This window comes from Myiozetetes cayanensis, unplaced genomic scaffold (genome assembly GCF_022539395.1).
Source record: "Myiozetetes cayanensis isolate MyiCay16 unplaced genomic scaffold, myiCay2020 scf1, whole genome shotgun sequence".
In the NCBI taxonomy this organism is placed as follows: Eukaryota; Metazoa; Chordata; class Aves; order Passeriformes; family Tyrannidae; genus Myiozetetes; species Myiozetetes cayanensis.
The window spans coordinates 11,812,055-11,836,826 of NW_026086604.1; the positions used below are offsets into that span (position 1 = coordinate 11,812,055).

At 41.3% G+C, this 24,772-nt stretch overlaps 1 protein-coding gene across 9 annotated transcripts in view; it reads right to left on the reverse strand.

The window, feature by feature from the left end:
• Positions 1–11,440, reverse strand: part of COL14A1 (collagen type XIV alpha 1 chain) — a 113,356-nt gene extending 101,916 nt beyond the window's left edge. For 7 of the 9 annotated variants that reach the window (XR_007629482.1, XM_050320113.1, XM_050319940.1 and 4 more), the window contains exons 1-4: positions 11,302–11,440; positions 7,878–7,999; positions 2,068–2,184; positions 887–1,030 (exon numbers count right to left, since the gene is read on the reverse strand). Coding sequence is in view for 8 of the 9 variants with exons in the window: in XM_050320113.1 (XP_050176070.1) it covers positions 887–1,030; positions 2,068–2,184; positions 7,878–7,965 (349 nt within the window). In the remaining variant the exon portion in view is untranslated. Of the gene's footprint in view, positions 1–886; positions 1,031–2,067; positions 2,185–7,877; positions 8,000–9,841; positions 9,951–11,301 lie in introns of those variants that run through there. The other 2 variants (XM_050319849.1, XM_050320388.1) reach the window with 2 other exon arrangements.
• Positions 11,441–24,772: the final 13,332 nt, after the last annotated feature.

The window sequence follows — 24,772 nt, forward strand, 5'->3', positions numbered from 1 at the left end:
TATTCCTAAAGAGTAAAGGTCATTTAAAAAGCAGCCACACTTAGTATTACAGATTTTGCTGTAGCTTTCCATGGGCTTCTCTTTAATGCTAAAGTAATCTGTGGTTTTGTGGGTTTCTTAAATAGGACAGACCTTAAGGTACTAAACAAACAATTGTAGTGATGAAAAGCTAGAAAGAGACACCACATCAAGCAGTCAGCGTATTTCATCTTGTGCTGGTTTTAAGAGAAAGGAGATTTAGCAGTGACAGTGAGAAATGTTCAGTGTCAAGGGAATTCAGTAGGCTTTCAACTGTACTCCTACACTGTCACGTTTCTGTCTTTATGGACATGTTTGACATGAAGATCAAGATAAATTAGCTAAGACATATATATATATATATATCACTATGATATAGCCATTAAGATTCAGTCTTGGTCAGATAAAAAAGTAAATTTGTAAACATATCTGACAGTTGAAGACCAGTAAAAATTCAGCCTTTCAAAGTACTGAACTAGCAACTACTTGCCAATTGGCACAGCTATAACAACGTTTTAATAAAAAGGAAATTTTTTAAGTATCAGAATATAGCACTTCCCTTCTTTTCACTCAGTGAAGATTCTTTCCACAAGATAACAGCTAGTTTCCTAATGGAATGAGAAGGAAAGAGATACCAATCCAATGGAAATAAAGCCCAGTGCAAGAATATCCTAGACAATCAATTCAGGCCTCCACTTGTATTTGTACCAATTAAAATCTGTGGCTTTTAATTAGTCTTCTACCACAGCAGAAACTGCTTTTCCATTATCCCCTTTGTGTCAGACTTGTTACCATTTCAAAAGTTACACTAAACATCTGCACTAAATAAACACTAAATTCTGCATGTAAGGCACAAAGAGACACATACTTCTGAACTGGCCTTGTGCTGGCTTACTCTCCTTGTCTTCATTGAATGCAATGATCTGAAGAGCATAGTTTTGATCTGGAATGAGACCTTGAATAATTGCTTTGGTTGCAGTGTTTTGAAGAATTAATTGATTTGTTTTTCCACCTGTAATAGAGAAGACAAAAAAAAAATCCCACAAATATATAACTTTGTTTGCTTTTCTTATAGCAGAGCAAATGTAATAACTTAAAAACACCTCAAGCTCTACCATGACCCAAGCATTCCCATTTTTGGGACTATCCATACAGTCAGACCAGAGACCATCCCAAACAAGCAAGAAGTCAGGCAGTCTAACCACTTTTCTTACATAGAAACACTCTAAGATCAATCAATCAGACTTTATATCTGCACCTCATGAAACAGCCCCAGTGTCCAGCAAAGATATTATGAAATATTGTACAAAAAGTTGGCATATTTGGTAACATCATACCCATGCTCTGTGATTGGCTGCCACTTCCAACCCCATCATACCCATGTCATCTCTGAATACTCTCTTAGACAATTTCTTTGGGCAAGGAAATTCTCATATATAAATACAAATATTAAACATTTCTCTGTACATTTATAAAGATTGCATAGAAATATAGGCATTTTAGCCTTATGTTAAAACTTGTTTCCATATTTAATTTTAAATTCAAATATACAGAAGTAGGACCACTACAGCCCTATAAAAAGTAGCCACTTTGTTGTCTATCTTTTCAACTTTTCATTCAAAAAAATTTTTAAAGGCTGCTTGTTTTTTTATTTATTTTGATCTTTTCTGGAGAGCTCACTATGGGATAATGGCCAGGGAGATCCACCTCAAAATTCTGACTGAATTAGGGTTCCAATGCTTTCCCTTGAGTACTTCCTAGACTTCCTTACACCCCACTGGAAGAAAGGTAAAGACAGATCAGTCACAATGAAGCGTAACTAGCATTCACCCACTTCTGCCACCTTAAGCATTTGATTCACATTTTCTATGCCTGTGACCACCCCTTAGTGAAATCAATCTGTCTGTTCTGTTGACCAGCTGGTCAACTCCATTATCCAAAGCTTGCTCACTGTTTCTTAGCCCTTAGGGAATGACACTGGCCTCTAAAAAGTTTTAATCCTTAGGAAGACAGTCCTTTCACCTTCAAAAAGAACATACAGACTTTTACCTGAACTCGGAGTGACAAGAAGCTTATATCCAGTGAATTGCCCTTTGGGGGCTTTCCAAGAGATCTGTACACTGTCAGGGCTCACTACATTATATCTCAGTCTTGTTGGTGGGGACACTGCAAGTTTGGAAAGAAAACAATATTTTAAATTCAAATAAAAACTAACTACTAACTTTAAAACAAACAAAAATTAACACATATAGGAAGACAACACAAAATTTTAATGATAAAGGATGCAAGTTATTTAAAATGTCACATACATCAGTTTATTAGTTTGTAAAATGACATCCCCAGGTGCACTACTTCCCTCAGACAGACCTTTTATTTATCTCTTCACAAAAACAAACTAAAAACCTAATAGCAGAAGACAGAAAGAAAAACCATGTTAGATGTTAAGACTCTAGTTTAGCAAGCAAAGCTGGTAATAAAAATGCTCTTTGTTAATATATGGGAATTAAAATTGCTCTCCTTGCTTACAATGGCAATTTGCATGACCTGGACTCCTTCACCTCTCATTACCATGGGCATTTACCCACATTTAATGTCGCTCAGGGCCAAATTTTCAAATCCATGTGAAGAGAGAATAATCAAGAGAAAAGACAGGCACGCACAAGGCAGAGGGAACATCAGCTGCCCAATTTGCAAACCTGGCTTAAGCAGCACAAGGACTTGCAGCTGCAAGCACTGCTTCAGTCTTATGAAGCCTAGCAAGCATGCACAGGCAAGTCAAGATTTAGACCAGGGCAACCTGGATGGTGAGCAAATCTGGCTTCTATTTATATTGTGCCATCACCTAGGTTTCAAACTGAAGCAGCAGGTGAAATGAATGAAAGTATGAAATGATTGAGAAAGAGGTGATATATCAGTGAAGAAACCCACACAAGAACAAATGCAAAAACCTCGCCACATTGCTACCGTAATATCAGCAACTTTGTGCCTCTGCACAGAAACTAGATTTTCATGGCCTCACATCCCTCTGCTCAGTCAAGCTCCACTGATGCTGGACAACACTCCACATAACATTTCTGCTCTACTTCAGGGAGGCACATCCCTCCTTCACTGAACAACTGCAGCAGAGCTGCTAGCAGTGCAGCCTGTGGTATCCAAGGCTGTCAATAAGGGGAAATCATCATTTGAATAGGGTTTCGCTCAAAAAGAACAAACTGATCTACAGGGAGAGGCAGCCAGCTTCCCAGAGGCTGAACTACAGAAAGGGCTAGAAAATCTTAAAACACCCCCATCAACCTTATTGCTCCTTTTCCTGGTGTCTTCACGGCACCCTGAACTTTCTCCTTCATTTTTCAAACCCTTGGTGTCTCTGCCACTACCACCCTTTAGGTTTCTGTTAGTAAGTCCAAGAAATAGGGGAAATCTGAAGCAGAGAAGTGCCAGTTTCTTTTCCCCAGTGCTAAGACAGCTCTTAATTGACTATGCTTATGCCCACCATTTGTTGGTCCATTAGATACAATAAACCAACAGTTCTCATTATACTTCTGAGATTTAAGGCACATGGATTACAGCACATGGAGCATCTGAGTCAAGAGGCAAAGTGTGCTAGCCAACAGTCTCTGGCCTCTCCTTTTGACCTGCTACAGCCAATGCAGCTCTGGCACCAGCAGCAGCCAAAGACCTGTCCTGAACTGATTACTTTTTCCTACATGCTACTTTTTCCAACAGCTTGGGGGAAGAAAGAAGGAAAGAGGCAGGCTGTAGTTTTTTGAGATTTGGAGGTGTGTGTTTTTTCATGCCATCTACCATTAAATACATTTTGGATCTCCAAAGTAAAAATCTGGAGATTTAATACAAGAGATGCATTCTCTTGCATCAGCCTCTCGTTCCATAGACCAAAGGCAGGTTCTGCAGTTCTCTGCCTTGAGCGACTTAACACCAGAACACAGAAAAGAGAGTAGTACTTAAGTACCAAGAGTAGCTTAGTAACACCTCCACCTCTCAGAGAGTTTAGAGAACAAGCTCAAGAAGAGAGACAAGGGGACAGAAACAGCAGGCAGCACACCAAATCCACACTCAAAACTGTTCTGATTTGCAGCACTGGGCTTACACCCAACCTGTGCATGTCCTCAGTTGCTGGACACAATCTCATCAAACCTTGTCTTCAGTCTGCCTGTCACCTCCCTGAAGTTTAGACAAAAAGAGGCTGCAGGCAAAAGTGCAGGAATTGCTGCAAATGCAACATCAGTTCTTTGAAAATTTGGCCCTCGTATTGCAAAATGTTTTGCTGGGCAGGTTTCTGCAAGAACATTCAGCATGCTGTAATTGTAAAAAAAATAAATGACAGAGACTATGGCAAAAAGGTTTTAAAGCCAAGCAGACTGTAATTACGGATTACAGCTCTTATTTCATTCTTAAGATTCATTGTGTCTTTGAGCTATACATAAATCACAATAAATTTGGGCTGAATGAACCAAGAGTGACAAATCATACCTAGAAGTTTATAATTCTGCAATTCCTTTTATTATTTATTTTGTCTAAGGATTAACAAATAAACTTTTAAACAGTGACTGTATGCAAGTGTGAAAATGCTGCAGATTTTACTAGGATTAAGTGATAAATTTGTATGGGGATTAAGAGGCAGAGCAGAGAGCAACAAGGTAACACCAAAGATTGACAAAAACCAACAATCATCTCTCAGAATTTCAGAGTTCATTTTCTCTGCCATCTTCTTCCTTCCCCGTCATTCCTTTCCATTCTACTTTCAACTGGGCAGTTTACGAAAGCACTTTCTAACAAAGAAGCATAGTCCTGGCCTAAGTGCTATTAGCCATCACCAAACCAGGTAAACTTTTTGAGCCCCTAAAAAAGAATCACAGATCTTACAAGCAAAGAAGGACACAATCACCAGAAGTTTTTTTTGTTTACTACAGAGTTACAACATGAAAGACTAGAAAAGTTGTGCCAGAATAGTCTTTACACAACTGGTCAATTTTCACTGGATATTTTTGGTATCAAAGGTAGCAGTGCAGGGGAATAGACCTTCCCACACAGCAATTAACCATAAGAAAGAAAATAATTATTCACTAGACAGACAATCAACTGTGTCTTAGTTGTGCAAAGACTAACGTTCTGGCATGGAGAAGTACATATAGCTAAGGAAGTTAAAAATCTAACACTCGAACAGACAACAAAATATTGATGGGAATTACTACACATTCACCAACCTGAAGAGGATATCTTTATTTCTTTGGACCTTTATTGTCTGTGGAACAAAATCTCACTTCTTGCAGAAAGGGAACAAAATTAATCCAAGCTGAGTCAGTTAACTGATAGAAATCAGTAGCTAGATCTTGTTAAGTGGTTGTACAGGAATGCAAAAGAGAATGGCCTTCAGCAGCATTAGAGCAGTCACCCAAAAGAAAACTGACAAGTTCAAGGCTTTGGTTTATGCCACCAGATAAATTACCACTCCAAACACATAACTCTTATGGACAACTAGGGAAAGAATGTTTTCAACTATTCAGTATCTTAATGAAAAGGAAAAATACCATAAATCACCTGTGTATAGTTCTCCAAGACATCCAATAGTCTAAGAGTAGACACTAACTAAACCTTATGGCTTCCAATTTACTTTTGCCATAAGAATTGAACAAGTTAATAAGCACTACAATTACTTAGCAATTACAGTAGTAACACATGAAAGTTATTGCTACACAAAGAAAAGTTTCCATCTTTAAATACATTTGCACTCAAAACAAGTTACTTTATGAATGAATGAAAAATTCTGAAGTATTTTTCTTGCCCAGCTCTATTTTTGTGTATATAAGCTCTATTTGTGTCTATATAAGAACATAAGTAGACAAAAGCTGTTATTTATACATTATACTGAATGGGGAAGAAACAGCAGTGCTGAAAAAATAATTGTTGTTGAGTAAAAACTGAATGGCGCTATGTGGTTTATTTAAGTCATTCGGGCAATAAATAAGATAGAACCACTTGGCTCAGCCAAAGGAATAAGTTGTAGCTTCAGGCATGTTGGCTTCAGTCTCTGAAACATATTCTCCTTTCCAAGAAGTCACATGACACACCTTTACCTGAGCACTTTTGCCAAAGGAAGGAAACACAAGCTGGAACTAATACCAGCTCTTCCTACACCTTGGCAGAGCTTACAGTTTCTTAAAACAGAAAAACAATTAGTGCTGTATTAAATTGCAAATAGTTAGCCAGCTGCATGAAGAGCTTATTGCAAGGAGTGGCAACCTTGAAAAAAGGAAGGATTTGAGAAACATCTTATTACTTCAAGTGTAACAAGAAATACTTTTTTTCTGTGAACATAGAATAGAGACTTCATAGCACTTCATTCAATAAAATAACAGTCATGTTGGGCCAAGGCTTTAGTCCACTTAGCTTAGTATCACGTGCTGACAGCATTCCACAGCTGATGCTTGCTGAAAGAGTGGAAGAACAAGGGCAGTATTGTTCTTTACTCATCAAGTACACCAACTCTAGCTTCTGCTAGTGTGATTACTGTGGAAAAAAGCCTCTCTCTGACCTTCATTTCATTGCATTAGTAGTTGGAGAATTTTTTTCCCCTTACACATAACTGACTAAATCAAAGTTTAAATAACAACAAGAAACAAAAGCAAAACAAAAGAAAAAAAATCAGTGGAGAAGAGTATAGTTTTCCAAGATCAAGAAAATTCGCAAAACTTTGTGGAGATGGATCTCAACCCCCAATCCTGTTTTGTAAATCTTAACCATATGTATTTGGACTGAAGTATAGAGAAAGGACTAACCATATGCTTTGCTTTATTGGCTCATTAAGTCACAAACATTCTGGACCTCATTTCTGACCAGAACAACTGATGCACTGAACATTGGGATCATATTTTCTTCATTCACCTCACATCGCCGACATCAAATATTACAGCTTACACGTGTCCCTAAGTTCTGGGAGAGGCTCGTAAAGTGCTCACAGATTCCCAAACATCCAGGATGGTATGCTTACCCAGCCCTTCAGTGCCACGAAGACTGGACAATGCTACTTGCATTTTACCAGAACTTTGAAAGCCTCACGTTGCCAATAGTCTCCGAATGTGCTCATGAATAATGCATTACACAAAACACTTTAAAAGAGCCCCAGGATCAAATTCTGCTCCCAGTTATGCCCATACAGTCTCATACCAAAGGGATTTCACAAATATAAATTTGAGAGAAACGTCTTTCTTTAGAAATCACAAAAACTCATTGGCATTCTTCCCCCCTCCTTCCCCAAGCAATAGGATAAATTTTCTCTAGAAGTCAAGCCACTGTCAATACAATCCAACAAGTACATAAGCCTCACAATCCCAGCAATATCCTTTAATACTCACAAAGGATTTTTTTAAAAAGCTGCAGAAGTAGTCTGTGACATTTAGCAGATCTATGCAATATGGAATGATAAGTGTTACCACAGCTACTGTTCCAACAAAGAAAAAAAATATATTCCATACAAGCTTAATATCATAGCTGATCCTTCAAACCTTCTTGATTACATAGAGCACAGTCACAGCAATTTCTGATCAGTACTTTTATATAAACTGCAGTAAAAAAATGTTGTGGATAACTCATTTCAACAGACACAAATTTGCACAAATATTTATGCAATTTGAGATAGTAGGTTCAAAGAGCACACACAGACGTAATTCTACTCCTCCCTGCCCCCCCCCTCCCCCAAGATCAGCAGCAAAACTCCTGCTTCATTTCAGTAGTACTGGATTCAAACCCTACTAAGAGGAAAGTAACATTTGCATTTGGAATAAAAACCTCTATTTCTGCACATCAGAGTGAAAAGCTCCACCTTCTTATTTATGACTTACCTTGGCCCTGGGCATCACTGATGAAGAAAGCTGTGACAGCTAGAAAAGCCAAGAGGAAACACCTCTGTATCTCATACCGACAAAGCATCTTCTTCCTCTCAATACACACAGTATCAGCAGGTCTGAAAACACATAGACCAAAAAGACTTACTGCAAAGATAAGGCATCCACTCTAATGAAAATTCTGGGCAAAATTTGGATTCCATTTAAAAGAAAAAAAAAAAAAGGTAATTTATCACTGACATCAGTGGAGCCAAAATTTCCAGGCAGTAATTATAACCAAAGAATATTTTATCTGAAAGGGACAAAGAACTGCACTTGGGCTTCTCAATGGTTCTGAAAACTTGGCCCAGATAAAAGAGGAACAGTATATTCCTTGCTAAGTATACACAAGTATTGGAAATTGAGTATGTTATGCATAATAAAGTACAACATGTACTTTACAAGCCAGTGTTGCAGCACCTTATCAAGATACCTGTGGCAAAGAACTCTGAAGCTTGTAAAAAAAGGCAGAACTTTGTTCTGAAGGAACACAAGTCTACTTGTGTCCTACTGTCTACTCATTTTCCTTTTCCTATCTTATTCAACTTACTGTGTGCTCTCTGTTGTACTACCTGCACTTACAGGAGGTAATATCACGGTCAAAACCATTTGCTCAAACTTGATTACTCAGTGTACTCCTAGGTGAACTAGCTGGGTTACAGGAAGCACAACTGGTGCTAAAGAGTAAGTTCTAGAAAGGGTAATTTATCTGTTCACAAAATATACCCTAAGAACAGCACCAATTTCATCATCTGAATCTGGCCCTTAACACTTCCCAGTACAGTTATTCCAGATACACAGACGTATCTCTCAAGATACATCAACATGTTCCCAACATCATACTTTTATCTATCACCTAACTTTAATGCACCAGTTTTAGTTGATTTTCTGGGCCAAGAAGAAGATTTTTTGCTGCCCTCTCCTGTTAGAATTCTACAGGAGAATCAAATTAAGATAATAATAGTAGATTTCCTGCTGTAAAAGAGACAGCATTTGAAGGTTTATGGGTAAATTTGGGTAAATTTTGGGTTATGTATTTTTGTGTTGCAGATTCCTCCCATTTACCTCCCATGTCATTTTCTCTAATATGCCCAACATACTATCATCATATTTGCCTTCCATGTTTTCCTTCACTTCAACCACCATCTAACATAAAAAGCAGACTGAAGCACCTCAACCATTATTAAACAGTTAAGATGATAAAAGCTACATTTCTTTCTCAAGTATTTACAATCTGCCATAGTTATCCCAGGACTTGGTAGGTCACACATCCCAGTCATTAATGCTTGATATAATTCCTAGAAATATATAGGGGGTTTATGCATTGTAAATTACATCTCCACAGAAGGTTATCGAAATTTTAGCTAAAGTACCAACAAATTTCACATTACTTAAACATACATTTTGAATCAATCTCTTACAGTACAAATCTCTCAAGACAGAGGCAAGTAGCTAGATCTGATAACAAAGATGTGTACAAGAGACTTATGTATTGGTATGCCCAGTTTTAGGGCACATCATCCAGACACAGTTCTGAAGCATGAGTAAAGTGCCCAGGCTTCCTACTATATGAACCAAAGAGTCAGACACCCAAGGACCACAGTCAGTAGACAGTTGCCTACTGACAGGCACTGGGAAGAATGAAGAGAGTCTTAAAATAGTCTGAAATCCATCTGTTGAGTATCTCACATTGGGTATTTATTCTTCTCCCTTCACTCAGAATAAACCTGGATCAAATAAATATTAACCCTTCAAAGAACAGAATACACCTCATTCTTCAACGCAGTCACCACTAATGATGTGGGGACTTCTTTCCATCTAATAACCCAGACATTAAAATATTCACTCACAGTGGTGGTTTAATTTCCCATCTGCTAGATTTGATATAAACCCTCCTCCCAAATAAGAGCTATAAATACTACCTGACCAGTAATCCTACGTAGAAACATTCGCCGCTGCTGCTTTTAGAGAGCAGCCGTTGTGCAGAGAAGTAAGATTTATTGGGACAGACAGAACTGGTGCTGGATCAACTAGGCACAAGTTCACCTCTGCAATGATCTGCACATAAGGGTCACTCAATCACGAAAGGCAACCACCCGTCTGCAGCCACCTTGTGGCTGACATTGGCTGGCACTAAAAACAAATATCCTGTTCCTCGTGCTTTGTATATATATATATATGTCACCTTTCTACTGAAAAGTATTTTGTATATATATATATGTCACCTTTCTACTGAAAAGTATTTGGTAAATCATTTATCTGTCAGAACAGCGCTGGGAGCAGAGACCAAACTCCCCCAAGCCAAGAGCCCTGCCACAAGGTGAGCCTCCCGGCCCGCGAGCTCGCAGCTCCACTCCCAGCTGGGCTCCAGGACGCCTGCCTGGGATCAGGGCACCTTCTCCCGAGGCAACAACCTGCCCTCGAGAGCTCCCAGCCGCGACAAACGCCGCACACATCCTTCCGAGCTACCCTGGCTGCGGACGCGCAACCAGCCCAGGGGAGGAGGCTGAGCCGCCTCCACACAGCCCGGGCTCCCCTCCCCAGGGCGAGCAGGTTAGTCTGGGTTTGGTTTTTTATTTCCACTCTGGGTGCCTCATTACGGATGGGCGCGGGAACAGCCACACGTTCCTGACCGCGTCCCGCTGAGCCAAAGTCACAGCACGACCTGCTCCGGCCCCCAGGGGACGGACGGCGGAGGGGCCGGGGCGAGGCGGAGCCCCCACCGTGCCACGATCCGCCCGCCGCCCCAGGGTGGCCCAGCCCCGACCGAGGGGGGCGGCCAGGGAATCGAGAGCTCCTGCACCCGCCTCCCTTCAGGGCGCTCCCCACCACCGGCACCCACCGGTGTGAAAACGAACCCACCCCAGCCCAGGTGAAGGGAGGGACAGCGGGGAGCTCGTGGTCGAAGAATGGGTTCCGTGAGACCCAGGGGCTGTGGGCAGGGGGAACCGAGCTCGCCGTCCCGGGCATCCCCCGGTGGGATAACATTCCGCTCGGGCACGGGGTGAGCGAAGCTGGGGCAGAGCGACCTGTCCCGACGCGCCGCGGCAGCGAGGGAGGCAGGCAGGCAGGATGCACCCGCGGCGGGACCCGCCAGACCCTTCATCACAGCACCACTGAGACTGCTTGGGGTTTTTTTTTAGTTATTCTTTTTAAACCTAAGGCCTTTATAGAAGTTTCTAAGGGGATTCCCCGCCCAAGCCCAGGCTCGCCACTTTCCACCTCTCCATCTCCTCCTCCCTCACCCCATTCTCCCCCCGGGCTCCGCTCCCGCCGCCGCCGGGATGGCCGGGCAGGTGGGCGGGAAGCGTTCCCGTTCCTGCCCCGACCCCAGCCCGCCTCCCCCAGGCCCCGAGGGAGTGGAAGCGGAGCTCACACCGACCTGTGCGGGCATCGGCCGCGGAGCCGCCGGCGGGAGCGGCCGCTCGTTCTCAGCGGGGCTGCGGGAGAGCCGCTTCCCTCCCCGCTGTCCGCTCCGCATCCGATAAGGCGAAAGGAGAGCGAAAGGAGGCGGGCAATTATAGAGCAGAAGGTGGAAAGAAGGGGGGGCAGAGGCACGAGCGATGCCTGAGATCCCACCCTCCGCCCCCGATCCCGACCCCGCGGCGGGGGCGCGGCCAGGTGCGCGGGAGGCAGGGCCGGGGGGGCGCGGGCAGCGTTCCACGGGCAGGTGCTGGGCTTGCCAGTGCCCCTCGTCTTCTGCGTTTGTTACCTGTTAACTCATTTTCCTCTCCCCGAAGTTCCTCATTCACTTCGTTTATAAATGATTTAGAAGGTGCCTACTCTGCAGTACGCCTTGGAATGCAAGTATCCCCCCACGCCAGCTATTGAGATGTGTGGATTAGTGATTCATCAGGGAAATATTTATATTAAAGTGTTCCAGCACTTGTCTGGCTTAGTATAAACCTTGATTAAAAGTGTTGTAGTACATTTGTGCATTTTTTGCCACATGCATAGACACTGCAGTGGTACATGGAATTGCAGAATATATATTCCTGTAGAAATATGAGTTACCCTGTGGTATACCCTACTGAATTTACAATCAAGGCTACTACTCATGAAGTTTGTAAATCCCAAGAATTTAGGAGGTGAATGAAAATATTCATTACAACATGCCTGGTCATCTGTATAAAATTACAAATGAAACCAACGAAGGACTGCAGTTAAGAAACAGGCGTAGGTGACACAGAGATGCGCATCCTTTCTTAATATAAACAGGAGCCCCTCCTAGGGAAGGAGAAGGCAGTAAGTCTCAGAGAGATGACTTTGACTAACTGTAAACCAGGACCTTCAGCTGCTGAGTAGGATTCCCAATCCCGTGGATTCTTGTCCAAATTCATAGCGCACAGGTATCTTTCCACTGAAACTGCAGAAGTGTTTGACCTTCAAAGAAACTTTTCAAGTCCAGTTTTTTTCTATAGCAAAGGTTCAAAAGCATTCATAGATCTAAAAAGCATCTACCAAATTCCTAGTACCTGTCATCTGCAGTTATTCCACTGCACTGCCAGTTGTGTGCAGTGGCCAACAATCATACCAGTCAAGTAGAGTAGCTTCCAAGATAACACTTCCTCTGAAGTAATAAGATATGCAGCTCATTGATGCTAAATGTGATACAATTTGTACCTTTTCAGTCCCCAATTTATGTATTTAGCTTAACTATAATTTCCAGAAAACCAGGAAATAGATCATAGAATCATGGAATATACTGAGCTGGAATGGACTTGATCATCAAGTCCAACTCTTAGGCCTGCACAGGACCATTCCAAGAATTGCCATGTGCCTGAAAGCATTGTCCAAACACTTCTTGAACTCTGACAGGCTTGGTGCTGTGACCACTTCCTTGAGGAGCCTGTTCCAGTGACCAACCACCCACTGGGTGACAAACCTTTTCCTGATATCCAACCTATCCAAGCCCTGACAACACTTTAAGCCATTCCCTTGGGTTCTGTCACTGGTCATCACAGAGAAGAGATCAGTGCCTGCCCCTCCTCTTCCTCTCATGGGGATGTTGAAGACTGCAATGAGGTGTCCCCTCAGTCTCCTTTTCTCCAGGCTGAACAAACCAAGTGACCTCAGCTGCTCCTCATATGGCTTACCCTCCAGACCCCTCATCATCCTTGTGGCCCTCCTTTGGACACTCTTTAGTAGCTAAATGTCTTTTTTTATATTGTGGTGCCCAAAACTTCACACAATATTCAAGATGAGGCAGTGCAGAGCAGAGCGGGACAATCCTCCCCCTTGACCATCTGGTGATGCTTTACCTGATGCCCCCCATGACACGGTTGGCCCTCCTGGTGCCAGGGCACTGCTGACTCATATTCAACTTGCCATCAACCAGGACTACCAGGTCCCTTTCTGCAGTGCTGCTCTCCAGCCTCTCATTCCCTACACACAACCAGGGTTGCCCCATTTCAGGTGTAGAATCCAGCACTTACCCTTGTTAAACTTCTGTGGTTGATGATTGCCCAGCCCTCTAATTTATCAAGATCTCTCTGCAGAGCCTCTCTGCCCTCAAGGGATTCAGCAGCTCCTCCCAATTTTGTGTTGTTGGCAAAACTTAGTATTCCTTCGAGTCCTGCCGGGGTCCAGGCCATTAATGAAGATCTTAAAGAGAATTGGGATAAGGATGGAGCCCTGTGGAACCCCACTAGAGACAGGACACCATCCTGATGTCACCCTATTCACTATAACTCTTTGTGTCTGACATGTGAGCCAGTTGCTCACTCATCCTGTAACACGGTTATCCAGCTGTGTGCTGGACTTTTTTGTCCAGCAGGATCCTGTGAGAGACACAGCATCAAAAAAGTACAAACATATTACATTTACAGGCTTCCCTTGATGCAATCCCCTTGAAGATTCGGTAAATGTAGAGGTAAATCCATGACTGCTGGGTGGCTCATGTATGTCAGGGTAGGACAAGGAAAAGCCTGCCAAAGGGAACGTCCAACTCCCTCTCTTTATCTTTCTTTTTTTTTTTTTTTCCTCCCTCCTCAGATTTTCAATGTGGTATCTGAAGTCCACGAGCACCATCCTGTGGCTGCAGCTAGTCAGAGTACTGTGACAACAGTAAAAGGTCCTGAGGATCCCAGTGACAGGTAAATAGATTCTCTCAATGTAGTCTTCAAATGACTTTACACTTTAATTTTTAATTACCTGTTTGCATCAGAACTGAAAATAATATTCTAAGTTTATGTAAAGTGTGTACTTTCAAGGGAAAGATGGCCAATTTTATTAATATCAGTTTATTTTCCTGATTTACAGTGCTAGTTTTACAGTATTTGACCACTTTTAGAGTTAATGATGCTTATTACTGCCAAGTTTACTAAACTTTCTCTGGAAGGCACCTTTAACATCCTTATGTAATTCCAAGGAAGAGCTCACATTGTTCATAAGTTAAAGGCATTCCTTGAAAGAGTTTGTATAAGGTGAACATCGGGAAATAGAGTAAGATCATAATACACTTAATATTAATGTACAAATGATTTACCACTGTTTCCTTCTTGGGTTATGTAAAAAGAATAAAATAAAACAAAACCCAAAAAAACCCACCACACTGATTTTTAAGAATAAATTTACTGAATAAGAATTGGCCTCATGAATTTACCTTCCACTGCTTTGAGTCAGCCAAACCTCAGTGATTTCAAAAGAACAACAACAATTTACAGCCACCACATTTTTAAAGTATTCACATCAGCAAGATATGGATCATCCTTTGCTTGGCTAGTATAGATTCCACAAAATTTCTATAAATAGGATTACATGGCAATGATATTGAAAATGCAGCTGGGAACAATTCCACTGATCCAACACAAGAACAGAATTAGTGCAGGCTCGTGACCACAAAGTGAGTTGGCTGCATATGTAACGGTGTGATGGACCATCCACAGCAGTTCTTGTGTGAACTGAACAGAAACCAAAATAATAGATCGTTTTGGTGGCTGTGGGGCAGAATTGCATTGCAATTTTTTTTTTTTAATATCTTCTACTTTTTTGGGATATACTTGGAATATTTCTGCGACTTTTTTGATATACTAATGAATGCAATATATGCTATTTTTCACAGGACTTGGGAAATGAGAATATCAAGTTTGGGGGATATTTTCAAATGGCAAATATCTAAAAACTAATCAGAATCTTTTAATCTTTTATTAAAATGATGTGTTTAAAGATGACTAGTATTTTTAACTCCTAAACTAAAATATCTTAGAAAGAGATGTACACTTTTAAGTTCCCCTTTCTTCCCCAGCATTCAAAAACTCCAGTCACATTCAAAGCTTTTGACTATGGAACATCTATTTGAATCACTCAAACTAGTCCCTAGGCAAAACAACAATTCATAGATTTTTTTTTTCTGCTATTAAAGAAACTAAAGAACACAAGACAGAGGTAATACTTGAGTTGATACATAGCTGTCTTTTACATTTTGTAAATATTATTAAATATAGTGGAACATACAATGCTCCTTGAAAAGTGTTTTGCCAAGATCAGTCTGTCAACACTTGCAGTAATTAGGTGATCTATGAAGTCATGCACTAAGAGACCAGAGAAGGACTTAAAACTGTATTCTGCTCAAATAAAAAATAGAGAAAAAATATTTTAATTGTGATCCACTTCTCTAACATATTAGTCATGCATACTTACTTTTTAACTTTTCTCTTTATTAGTTAAGACAATTTCACAGTTATTTTCTGATATAAATATGCATTGAAAATCTAAAAATGGTAGCTATTTTTTGTGAAATATTTTTTCTAGTGGTTTTCTTTGTGCTGCAGCTATTTCTCTGATATCAATCCCACAAATGTGACTTTTTACGTCTCTGTTTTTAGGCAGGGACTGTCAGAATAATCCAGCTTTACTTCATTATTGTTTGACATGTCTGATGAGTCATTTTCATTTCCTTGATACTTTTTGGATTTCAGTGCTGTCAGCACTTTAGTGAGCTGCTAGGTTTATTCATCTGAAGCTTATTACACATAATGAGGTAAGTGAAAGGTATGCATAAGAAACCAGATTGATGCCACGACCATTGAAGTGTAACTATTCATGTTTAGGGTTGGTCTTACTCCTCCAAACATGCAGGAAAGAGAGCAAAACTGGGCAAAGGGAGCACAGGGAGATGAAAAAAACCCCAAATATTACTCAGTCATACATTTTTCTGTTCTCTTCTCAGTAGGAGGGTTCCAGAGGATAATGGGAAGAATGACAAGGTTAGTGTTTTGTAAAGTTAGTTTTTCATTCTGCAGTCAAATTAGATCTCTTCAGATTTGTGAGGTGTGATTGATCTATCCTGTGTTTATACTTCATCATCTGAGCTAGTTTCTGAGCTCTTTTCTGGCCAGTGCTGAGGAACAAACATGGCTATACGAGCCTGGCAACATGGCCAGGAGCTACTTTCCTCCTTCTTAGCCTCTGATATCTGCAGCTTATCCAGATCCATTTGGGGAGGGGGTCCAGTCGCATGTTAAAGTCTGTGAGCAGCAGGGAGTCTGAGTTCAGCTTGCTGAGAAACTGAAGGTGCTGATTCCTGCACCCACAGCCTCCTCACAGCTGAGCCCCGGAGAAGGGATGTCATCCTCTCTGATGTGTCTGTGTGCTCACAGGGCAGGAGCCCCTCTTACCTCACTGCACACGGAGGGCTCGTGTGTGCTCCTTCTCCCTCAGGATGCAAGGAGGATTTTCCTGGTCTGTTTCTGGGCAGTGTTCTGGACCCATAAGCATTATGTGGGATCACAGAATCTTTGGAAGGCACCTCTGGAGAACATCTAACCCAACTCCACCCTGTTCAAGGAGGGTCAGCTAGAGCAGGTTGACCAGGGCTAAGCTGAGTTATGTGTATCTCCAAGAATGGAGACTCCACAGCTTCTCTGGGTGACCAACTCCAGTGTTTGACCACTTTCACAATGAAGGGAAAAAAAATTGCCAAAACACAAATGTTTTCTTGCACCCAGCTGGAATTTACGGTGTTTCAATTTGTATCCATTGCCTTTCACCCTGTTGCTTGGTACAAGGAGAAGAGTCTGGCACTCTCTCCATTCCCTCCCATCAGTTTTTTATTTATCCATATGTGTAAGATCTCCCTGAGTCTTCTCTTTATGAAAGATGCTCCAAGCCCCTAACAATCTTCATAGTCTTTCACTGGACTCACTTCAGTACTTGACCCAGCATCCAGATGCAGTCTTGCAGTCTTGCCAGGATTGAGTAGAGGGGAAAAAACACCTCCCTCAACCTTCTGTCAGTGCTCTTCCCCGTGCAGGCCATGAGGCTGTTTGTCTTCTTTGCTGTAAGGGCACATTCCTGGCTCATCAGCAGCTGAGTGTCCACCACCCCAGGGCCTTTTCTGCAAAGTCACTCAGCCACCGGTTTGTACTGCTGTCTGAGGTTATTCCTCCCTGAGGGCAGGAGCTTGCAGATCCTTTTGTGGATCTTCGTGAGGTTCCTATTTTGCTATTTCTCCTGCTGAGGGTGCTCCGAATGGTATCAGAACCTTCTGATGCATCAGACTCTCCTCCCAAGTTTTTTGCTATCTGCAAACTGGTTCAAGGGGCATTCTCCACCATTAACCAGTCAGGTAATGAAAAGTCAAAACAGTATTGGGGCCAGTATCAACCCCTGGGGTACATCTCCAGTGACTGACCTCCAGTTGGACTTCATGCTGTTGATCAGAACACTTTGAGCCCAGACATTCAGCTGGTTTTCAGTTCACCTCACTGTCCACTTATCTAGCCCATGCCTCATCAGTGTCTCTAGGAGGAAGTTATGGGAAAAAGCATTACTAAAGATAAATATATTGCAGTCAAAATGCAAAACCTGTGATCACTGCTCCCATTTGCTCCCAGGCTACATGCTGAGACTTCCTCGGCCGTCCCGAGAGAGAGCACTGCATTTGGTGGGCAGGTCCTGGGACACTGCCAGCATGGAGGTAGGGTGCCCTGAGAAAAGAGGAAAGGCCATACTTTGTGATGTTTGGATCTACCAGCCCCTGATAATAGGTAGGTACAAATACAACATTCGCCTGGCGAGAGTTGTCACTGGAGTACGCTGCAGCACAGGGTAAGTTGCAGCCCACCAGTGGTACAGTGTAGCACAGGGAGGGAAGGATTCCCCCATTTTTACTGAATAAGTAAAAGAGCTACAGATTCTGGCTGGCTGTGCAAGAAGTAATTTTCTTTGGAATGAAATCCTGGCTGAAATGAATATTTAAACCCAGTAAGTGCTGGAAGCTATACCATGGTGGTCTCTGTAATAAATACCATGAGTAATGAATGCTAGAGATGTCTGGAACAAGAAAGAATTCTTTTCCAAATAGCACATATCTTAAGCTATTACCTAAAAGAAGCAGAGTTTCTTGTCCATTTCCTACTGAGCTTCTGCTCTGAGCTCCTACCCTGCACATCCTTGAACACTATAATTACACACCTCTGGTCTGCCTCAATCTACTTTAAGCAGTTCTCCAGTACACGTGTAACATGAGGAACAAGACTGATTAAGTGCTATTCAATTGATCATTGACAGCATCTACAGTCTTTCCATCTTGTAGATTACTGAAAAATTAAATTTTCCATTTTTCTAATTCACAATTTTTAGAAAAGCGTGTCTGTTCATTAGACTCTGAAAAATAATTAAGATTTGTCCTAGAATATTATCAGATGACAACACATAGGATTTTTATGCCACTGAATAAACATCCAGACAACTCTCTCCTTTAGATAGTACTTCATATTGCTCACAAATTTTATTCATCTAAACTGTTTCCTTTGTTCAGTTTTAAGCAGCCTGATTCTCTTTGCTGCTTTTGTTTTAAAGGATTTGAAGGGGATGATGAAATTTAGAGGTGGGTACTTTGTTCCCCTACACATTTTTAAGTATTACAGTTGGAATTTTCAGGAATTGACTTAGTTTTCCAATATTTGTTTAAGCATATGTTAAACATATAAAGTTAGCTTTCCATGAATAAAATACTGAATTGACCTTAGCAGAAATTTTATGAAAGAGAAATGGTGCTGTGATTTGTATTTGCCAAATAAAAGGCATAAAAAAATTGTAAAAAAATTTTTGTAAAAATTTTTTGTAAAAAATTGTAGCCTGTGTTTCAGAGTAATAAAAATGTGAATCAAGAAAACCAAGAGAAATATTAATATTTTTATTTGCTGCAATCACCTCAATAAAATTACCCCCACTCAAATATTCACTGAAGAAACTAAGTATGCCTTCCATGTTTATATTTCAGGGGCATTTACTGTCAGTACTTTTGCCAATAAAGACCAATACTAAAAATCAGTATACTGGAAATCTCACTTGATAAGGTATGAGAAGAAGAATTTACAGCAGTTAGAAACATTTTTTTTCAGCCGTGAAGCAATAACAGAGGGGGGCAGTCTTGGACAAACATCTCTTCTGTGTATTCTCAAACCTCTATCTTTTGAGTTTCTGAAGATCCAAATTCAAGTACTGTGCTAAAACACAATACTTTGGTCTACATTGTAAGAGTCAAGAAATTATCAGCTGTAAAGGGCAGTATTACTCTGCTTCTGTGCAGAAGGGTTCCACTCAGCCAAAGCCAGCTCATATGAAACTCCTCCGTGGAGAAAAAGGTGTTACCATGGGATGGACTGTGGTGCTGCTCAGGGTTACTGCTGCAGCCATAGAGTGGTACCTGCAGTGCAAGAATATGTGTGACCATCGTCAATGAGCTGTCCCTATGACTCAGGTTGGCATTTGGTTTGCCAAGAGTTGCTGTGATAAAGAGAAGGAGGCTGTTCTGGTTCTGCCCCGCATCTGTTGCAGAATTAGCTCTGCGTTGCATGTGCACCCAGGAAGTGCTCGGAAACTTCCCACTGAACATGATTTAAGCACCTTAAATATAAAGCAAAAAAATTACAGGAAATTACACAGGAGGAAAGCAAGTGTATAAACTAGCCTTAAACAAATAGCCGGCAGTAATTATGCTCCAGAGTGATTGATCTGATAACTTAAAGAATTATAGGCTATTGTGACAAAGAATGAGAAAGCGGAAAAAAGGAGAGGCAGTAGTTTACAACCACAAAAAGCAGATAACATCTCAAAAGCTTTTTGAGTTAGACCTTTTTTTCTTTTCCTTCCCTCACTCTCAACACTCAGATGCTGTATTTTATGCTATTGTAAAACTTTATGCATCATCTAGATCTTGCCCTGAACATCACCTCAATTATTTTTTTCACAAAACTCAGGTAAGAAAAGGACATTTGGCACCACTCCATCCATGACTCTACACCATTTTCTAGTATTTGTTTATTAAACTGTAGTGACTGACTTCTCACCTCAGGCTTCTTGACCTAGTACTGTAATCCCCATGTCATTGGTTTTTTTACTGTTTCCTTTATATTTTTTTATATTTGGACTCTATTGTAATCTTTAATTTACTGGTGGCAACCTTCATAAATTCTAGTTTAAATGTTCTTGTAATATTGGCACTGGGCACAGTAAAGTTCTTTGTCTTACAGTGCACAGAAAAAAGTTTATCTGTGACTTCTTTAAATTAACACAGTGCTTAAGGTCAGACAGGTTACAAGGCTGATGAAAATAATGTCTTGTTTCTTACACAGTGTTTCTTACAGCATAATCGTCAGAGATAATGATGGAATAGTACATGTTCTTCACTATCTTACAGAATCAAAATCTCTGTTCTGAAGTTTGCAGTCTTGCAAGAATAGCCAAAACATCTACTTTAGACCCCTGAGCATTTCACAATGTTGTTGTTGGTAATAATAAAAATATTAGTTAATCATAAATCTATTATTGTTGCTATTGTTCAGCACTTGGAAAGGAGTTTCTGCTGTTTGGTCAGTCAGCCAATCTGTCCCTTCAAATAGCAAGGTTTGACCTGGAGAATTAGTCCTTAGAATCTGGAAGCTCTGACTGCTTTTGCACTGAGAAGGGAGCGTGTGAGTCCTTGTAGTAACAGACCGTATGTTCATATTGCTTTTGCATATGCTGTTTTGTTAGAGCTAATATTAGCCTGTGGAAGAGACTGAGTATACAAACAATTAGACAGCAGTTCAACTATATCAAGATGCATCACAATCCCATTTTATCCTGTGCGATTTTTTCCCCCCAAGCCAGTTGAAGGAATACCGTACCTTCCTGTCTCACATCTAGCACAGGTAGCTCTCCGTGGGCTAGTCAGACTATTCTGTGATTGATACTAATCTTTCAAAGGCTCCCCCTGTCGTCTTGCCTGCACTCTGTCAATGTTCAGGCTACCAACCTGGAAAGTCTGGGAAGCTGAACAGAAGAGTGGGGTTTTGGACAGTGGGCCTTCCTCAGTAAAATAATTCTGCATGTGACCTAAAATATGCAAACTGTAGAATCATACAATAGGGACTTGAATCTTTGCACTGATAAAAGCAACCTGGTTGGAGTTTCACTGTGTTCCATTAAAATCAAGAGCAAAATTCACTGGTGGGGAGAAGGGAGAATAGGATCAGCTTATTTCAGAGTGAGCTATAAGCATCTTTGAAATTCTGTAATCTTCAGGCTCAGCTCTCATACACAGGAGCTCTCCTCGAGCAGTTCTCCACCAGGTGATGCAGAAGCATCCAGATGTCTGTCCATGAACTGCTTCTGTACTGTATCAGAGAAAGAGGAACAGGCAGTAAAGAGGCATTTTGTTACTGGCATCAGTTGTGAAGCATAAAGGTACATTCCCTAAAATCATGTTTCTGCCCTTCTCTACAGTCTGAAGTTCATTTTCCTTGCATTATATCTGCTGACATTTTTAAAAATTTCTGTATTTACTGTCTGTACACTAAAAAAAAAAAGAAATAATTGGGGAAAAGAGTGAAGAACAGCTTTGTTTCTCCATTGTGTTACATTCTTGCTACATTTTATCTTCCAAAAAAAAATCCATCTATGGCCATTTGCCATGTTCAGAAAGTATTACATTCATAAGACAAGTAAGTTCAGATTGCTATGTTCATTTTCAAAAATTTTCCTCATGAAACTTGTAAAATCTCTCATAGGGTATAAAATTTTCTCAGCAGAGGAACACCATAATAATGCAGTGCTGTGGCTTTTTTCTGGGTTCACAGGTGAGAGCCTCGCGTGCCACACAGAAAGTGGCCCATTAAAACAAGTGCCTGACTTGGTGCATTAGTGATGCTGAATCACTACCTCATGTATCAGTGTGTATTGGCACCAGGATAATCCACTCTGGTTTTTGTTGACTTTTTTTTTCTAGAGCGATTTATGGAACCATCTTAGTCAAATCTGTGTTTCTATGTTTAATAACATTTCTTTTTAAACGAAGGCTGCATTTAGTGGTCAAGCCCAGTTCAGATTTACAAAATAAATTCCTAAATATGAGTTGTCTTATCTTTCTGCTGTTAAAATCAACCTGCCAGTAAGAAGCCAGATTGTAATTTTGCTTCTAATCTTATAGTCAGGTGGCATTTTTGTACATTTAGTGGAATTATTCCTGATTTTCGAGTGAGTAAATAAAACAGAAGCTCACCATAAATATTTATAATCACTATTGTTATTTGCCTAACTGCATTCTCAAACAATTTTCAGCACTATTTGTTAAACTAGTGTTAATTTTCTTCATTTGCTTAGTGAGTGTGTAAGATTTCTGGGACTTAACGAATAATGTCAGTTAAAAAATTAGAATTATTAATGAAAGTAACATTAAACACCTGAACATTTCATAATTTGCAGTCTTTTTGCGAGAGTGAAACCCACATTTTACAGTTGTCATAGTTCAAAAGATGTTAACCTGTCATATTTACTTACAAATTCCCACTTATGTTATTGTACTGAAAATACTGTATGAGCCGTAGCAATACTCATGATTTAGCTATGAAGTTATTCCTTTGCAAAGGCTTCCCGGTGTTGCTTTCAGCGACAGGCAGGAATGTGCCGGACAAATCGAGCCCAGAACTGAACATGCTGCTGAGGGTGTTTTGTACAACTGCCTTCTCTACAAACCACAGGTTGTTCTTGTGGCTTCGCTTGGGTAAACACGGCTCTGGCTGCGCCGGGCGGTTGCGCAAGGCAGCGCGAGGTTTGGCCTCCACATCCTCCCACACGTTCCACAGCGCCCGGGGAGCGGGGCCTGATCCAGCCCTCGGCAAGCTCAGCTGGCAGCCTGTGGAGCTTGGCACTGGGGCTTGCTGCAGAGGGAGCCTCCCACCAGGAGAGGCCGGGAGGAAGCGGAGTTTGGAGAGGAGCTTGAAGGGGACTGTGGAGCTGAGGAACTCGCAGGTTGACTGCACGTGTCACCTGGCACACTGGTGACAAGAGTCTGCAAAAACTGGACGTACAAGGTTGCAAATAATGAATTTATGGCTATGGAAGATTCAAAATGCATAAATGGAAATATTTTTCTACACACATGGAGTCTATGAGTTGCAGTCAATACAGGGGATTGGTGTCTTTTGGTTGACAGGGGTGTGCCTTGCTTCCCCTCTGAAGGGTTTGCAGTCTTGCAGGCTGCAAACTGGCCAAAGTCTTAAGAGACTGGGTTTCAGCTCTGCTCCTCTGCAGGCTTCCATGATGGCCTTCGATATCCAGGTCAGCCATGTGGATTTTATGTTGGAGCTCATCTGGTGGCACTTGGAGACTGGTGGATGTGGGAATGGGGGACCCTGAGAATGTGCTGTAAAGCCGTGAAGAACATGAACATGATTTACACCATAAGCCAGCTAGTAAGGCTACCATTACAGCACGTTAGGTAACTGGTGGTGAAATCTTCAATGCCCTCTAAATACCTGTGGGGGTTAACAGGTATTTTTTAATGAATTTATTTTTATGTCTGCACCTAAATTATTTTAAAATTTCACTTTGAATTCCTTATTTGTTTTTGGACACTGCCTTTGCCCTCTGCTGCTACAGGGGGTGAGTGAAAGTCACCTTGCACCAAGGGCTGAGATGTCAAACACTGAGATGGGACTGACTGTGGTGTAAGACACATAGTAGTGAGGGCCATCACTGAAGTGTGTGGGCAGCATATAAATACCTCAAGACACCCAAGAGCTACAATACCTGCTATATTGCAACCAGTGCAATAAACTCAGATTTATGTGGAAATACTCAGCTGCTTCTGCCTCTGTTCTCATCTGCTGTGACTGTTGTAGCTGCTACTCCTTCTTACGATCCCATTTCCCTAATGGGAGCAGTTGCTGCCTTGCTGTGTCTCCTTGGGTGAAATTATTGCTTTTCATGACAGCTTAAAGAGACTAACACCCAAGAAGCAGGAAACATGCAGAAAGTAATTATATATGATCATTTATATATGCAGATTAGAGCTCAGCTGACAAATGGCTCTGGTCCCCTTGACTGGCAATAGACAATTCAGAAACAAAGAGATCTTTGGCTGAGAGGCCACTTTGCATCTTGATCAAAAGCACAAGAGGAAAGGAAAAGGAGACACATTTGGGACATTTAATATTATTAGCACATCATCACAGTCAGTTCTGCGTGATACAAGTGTGCAACAACTCCTCAGAGAATTGGCTGGACAGTCAGGATGTTCTTTTCCATCAACAGTGCTAATTGAATGTACAGCTGGGTCACTCCAAAAAATTACCAGCAGTGAAACAATTGAATCGGCTGAATTTAAGTGGTGGTTATTAGGGATGCCATTCAGTTGTTCATACCTAGGTGTCTAATGCAATTTGAAGTATCCTACAGTATTTAAGACATCCTCTGGGACTCAGTCTTTAGATGTGATTTTGAGGGGTCAGGGGCTTCCCTGAAGGTCCTCTCTGCTGCATAAGAATGTCTCAAATGCCCTAAAAGCATCTTCGATGGTACTTGACATTTATGTGTATGCCACAGAACGAAGCCCCTGGTTTCTGAGCTCAGATTCCAATTAGATA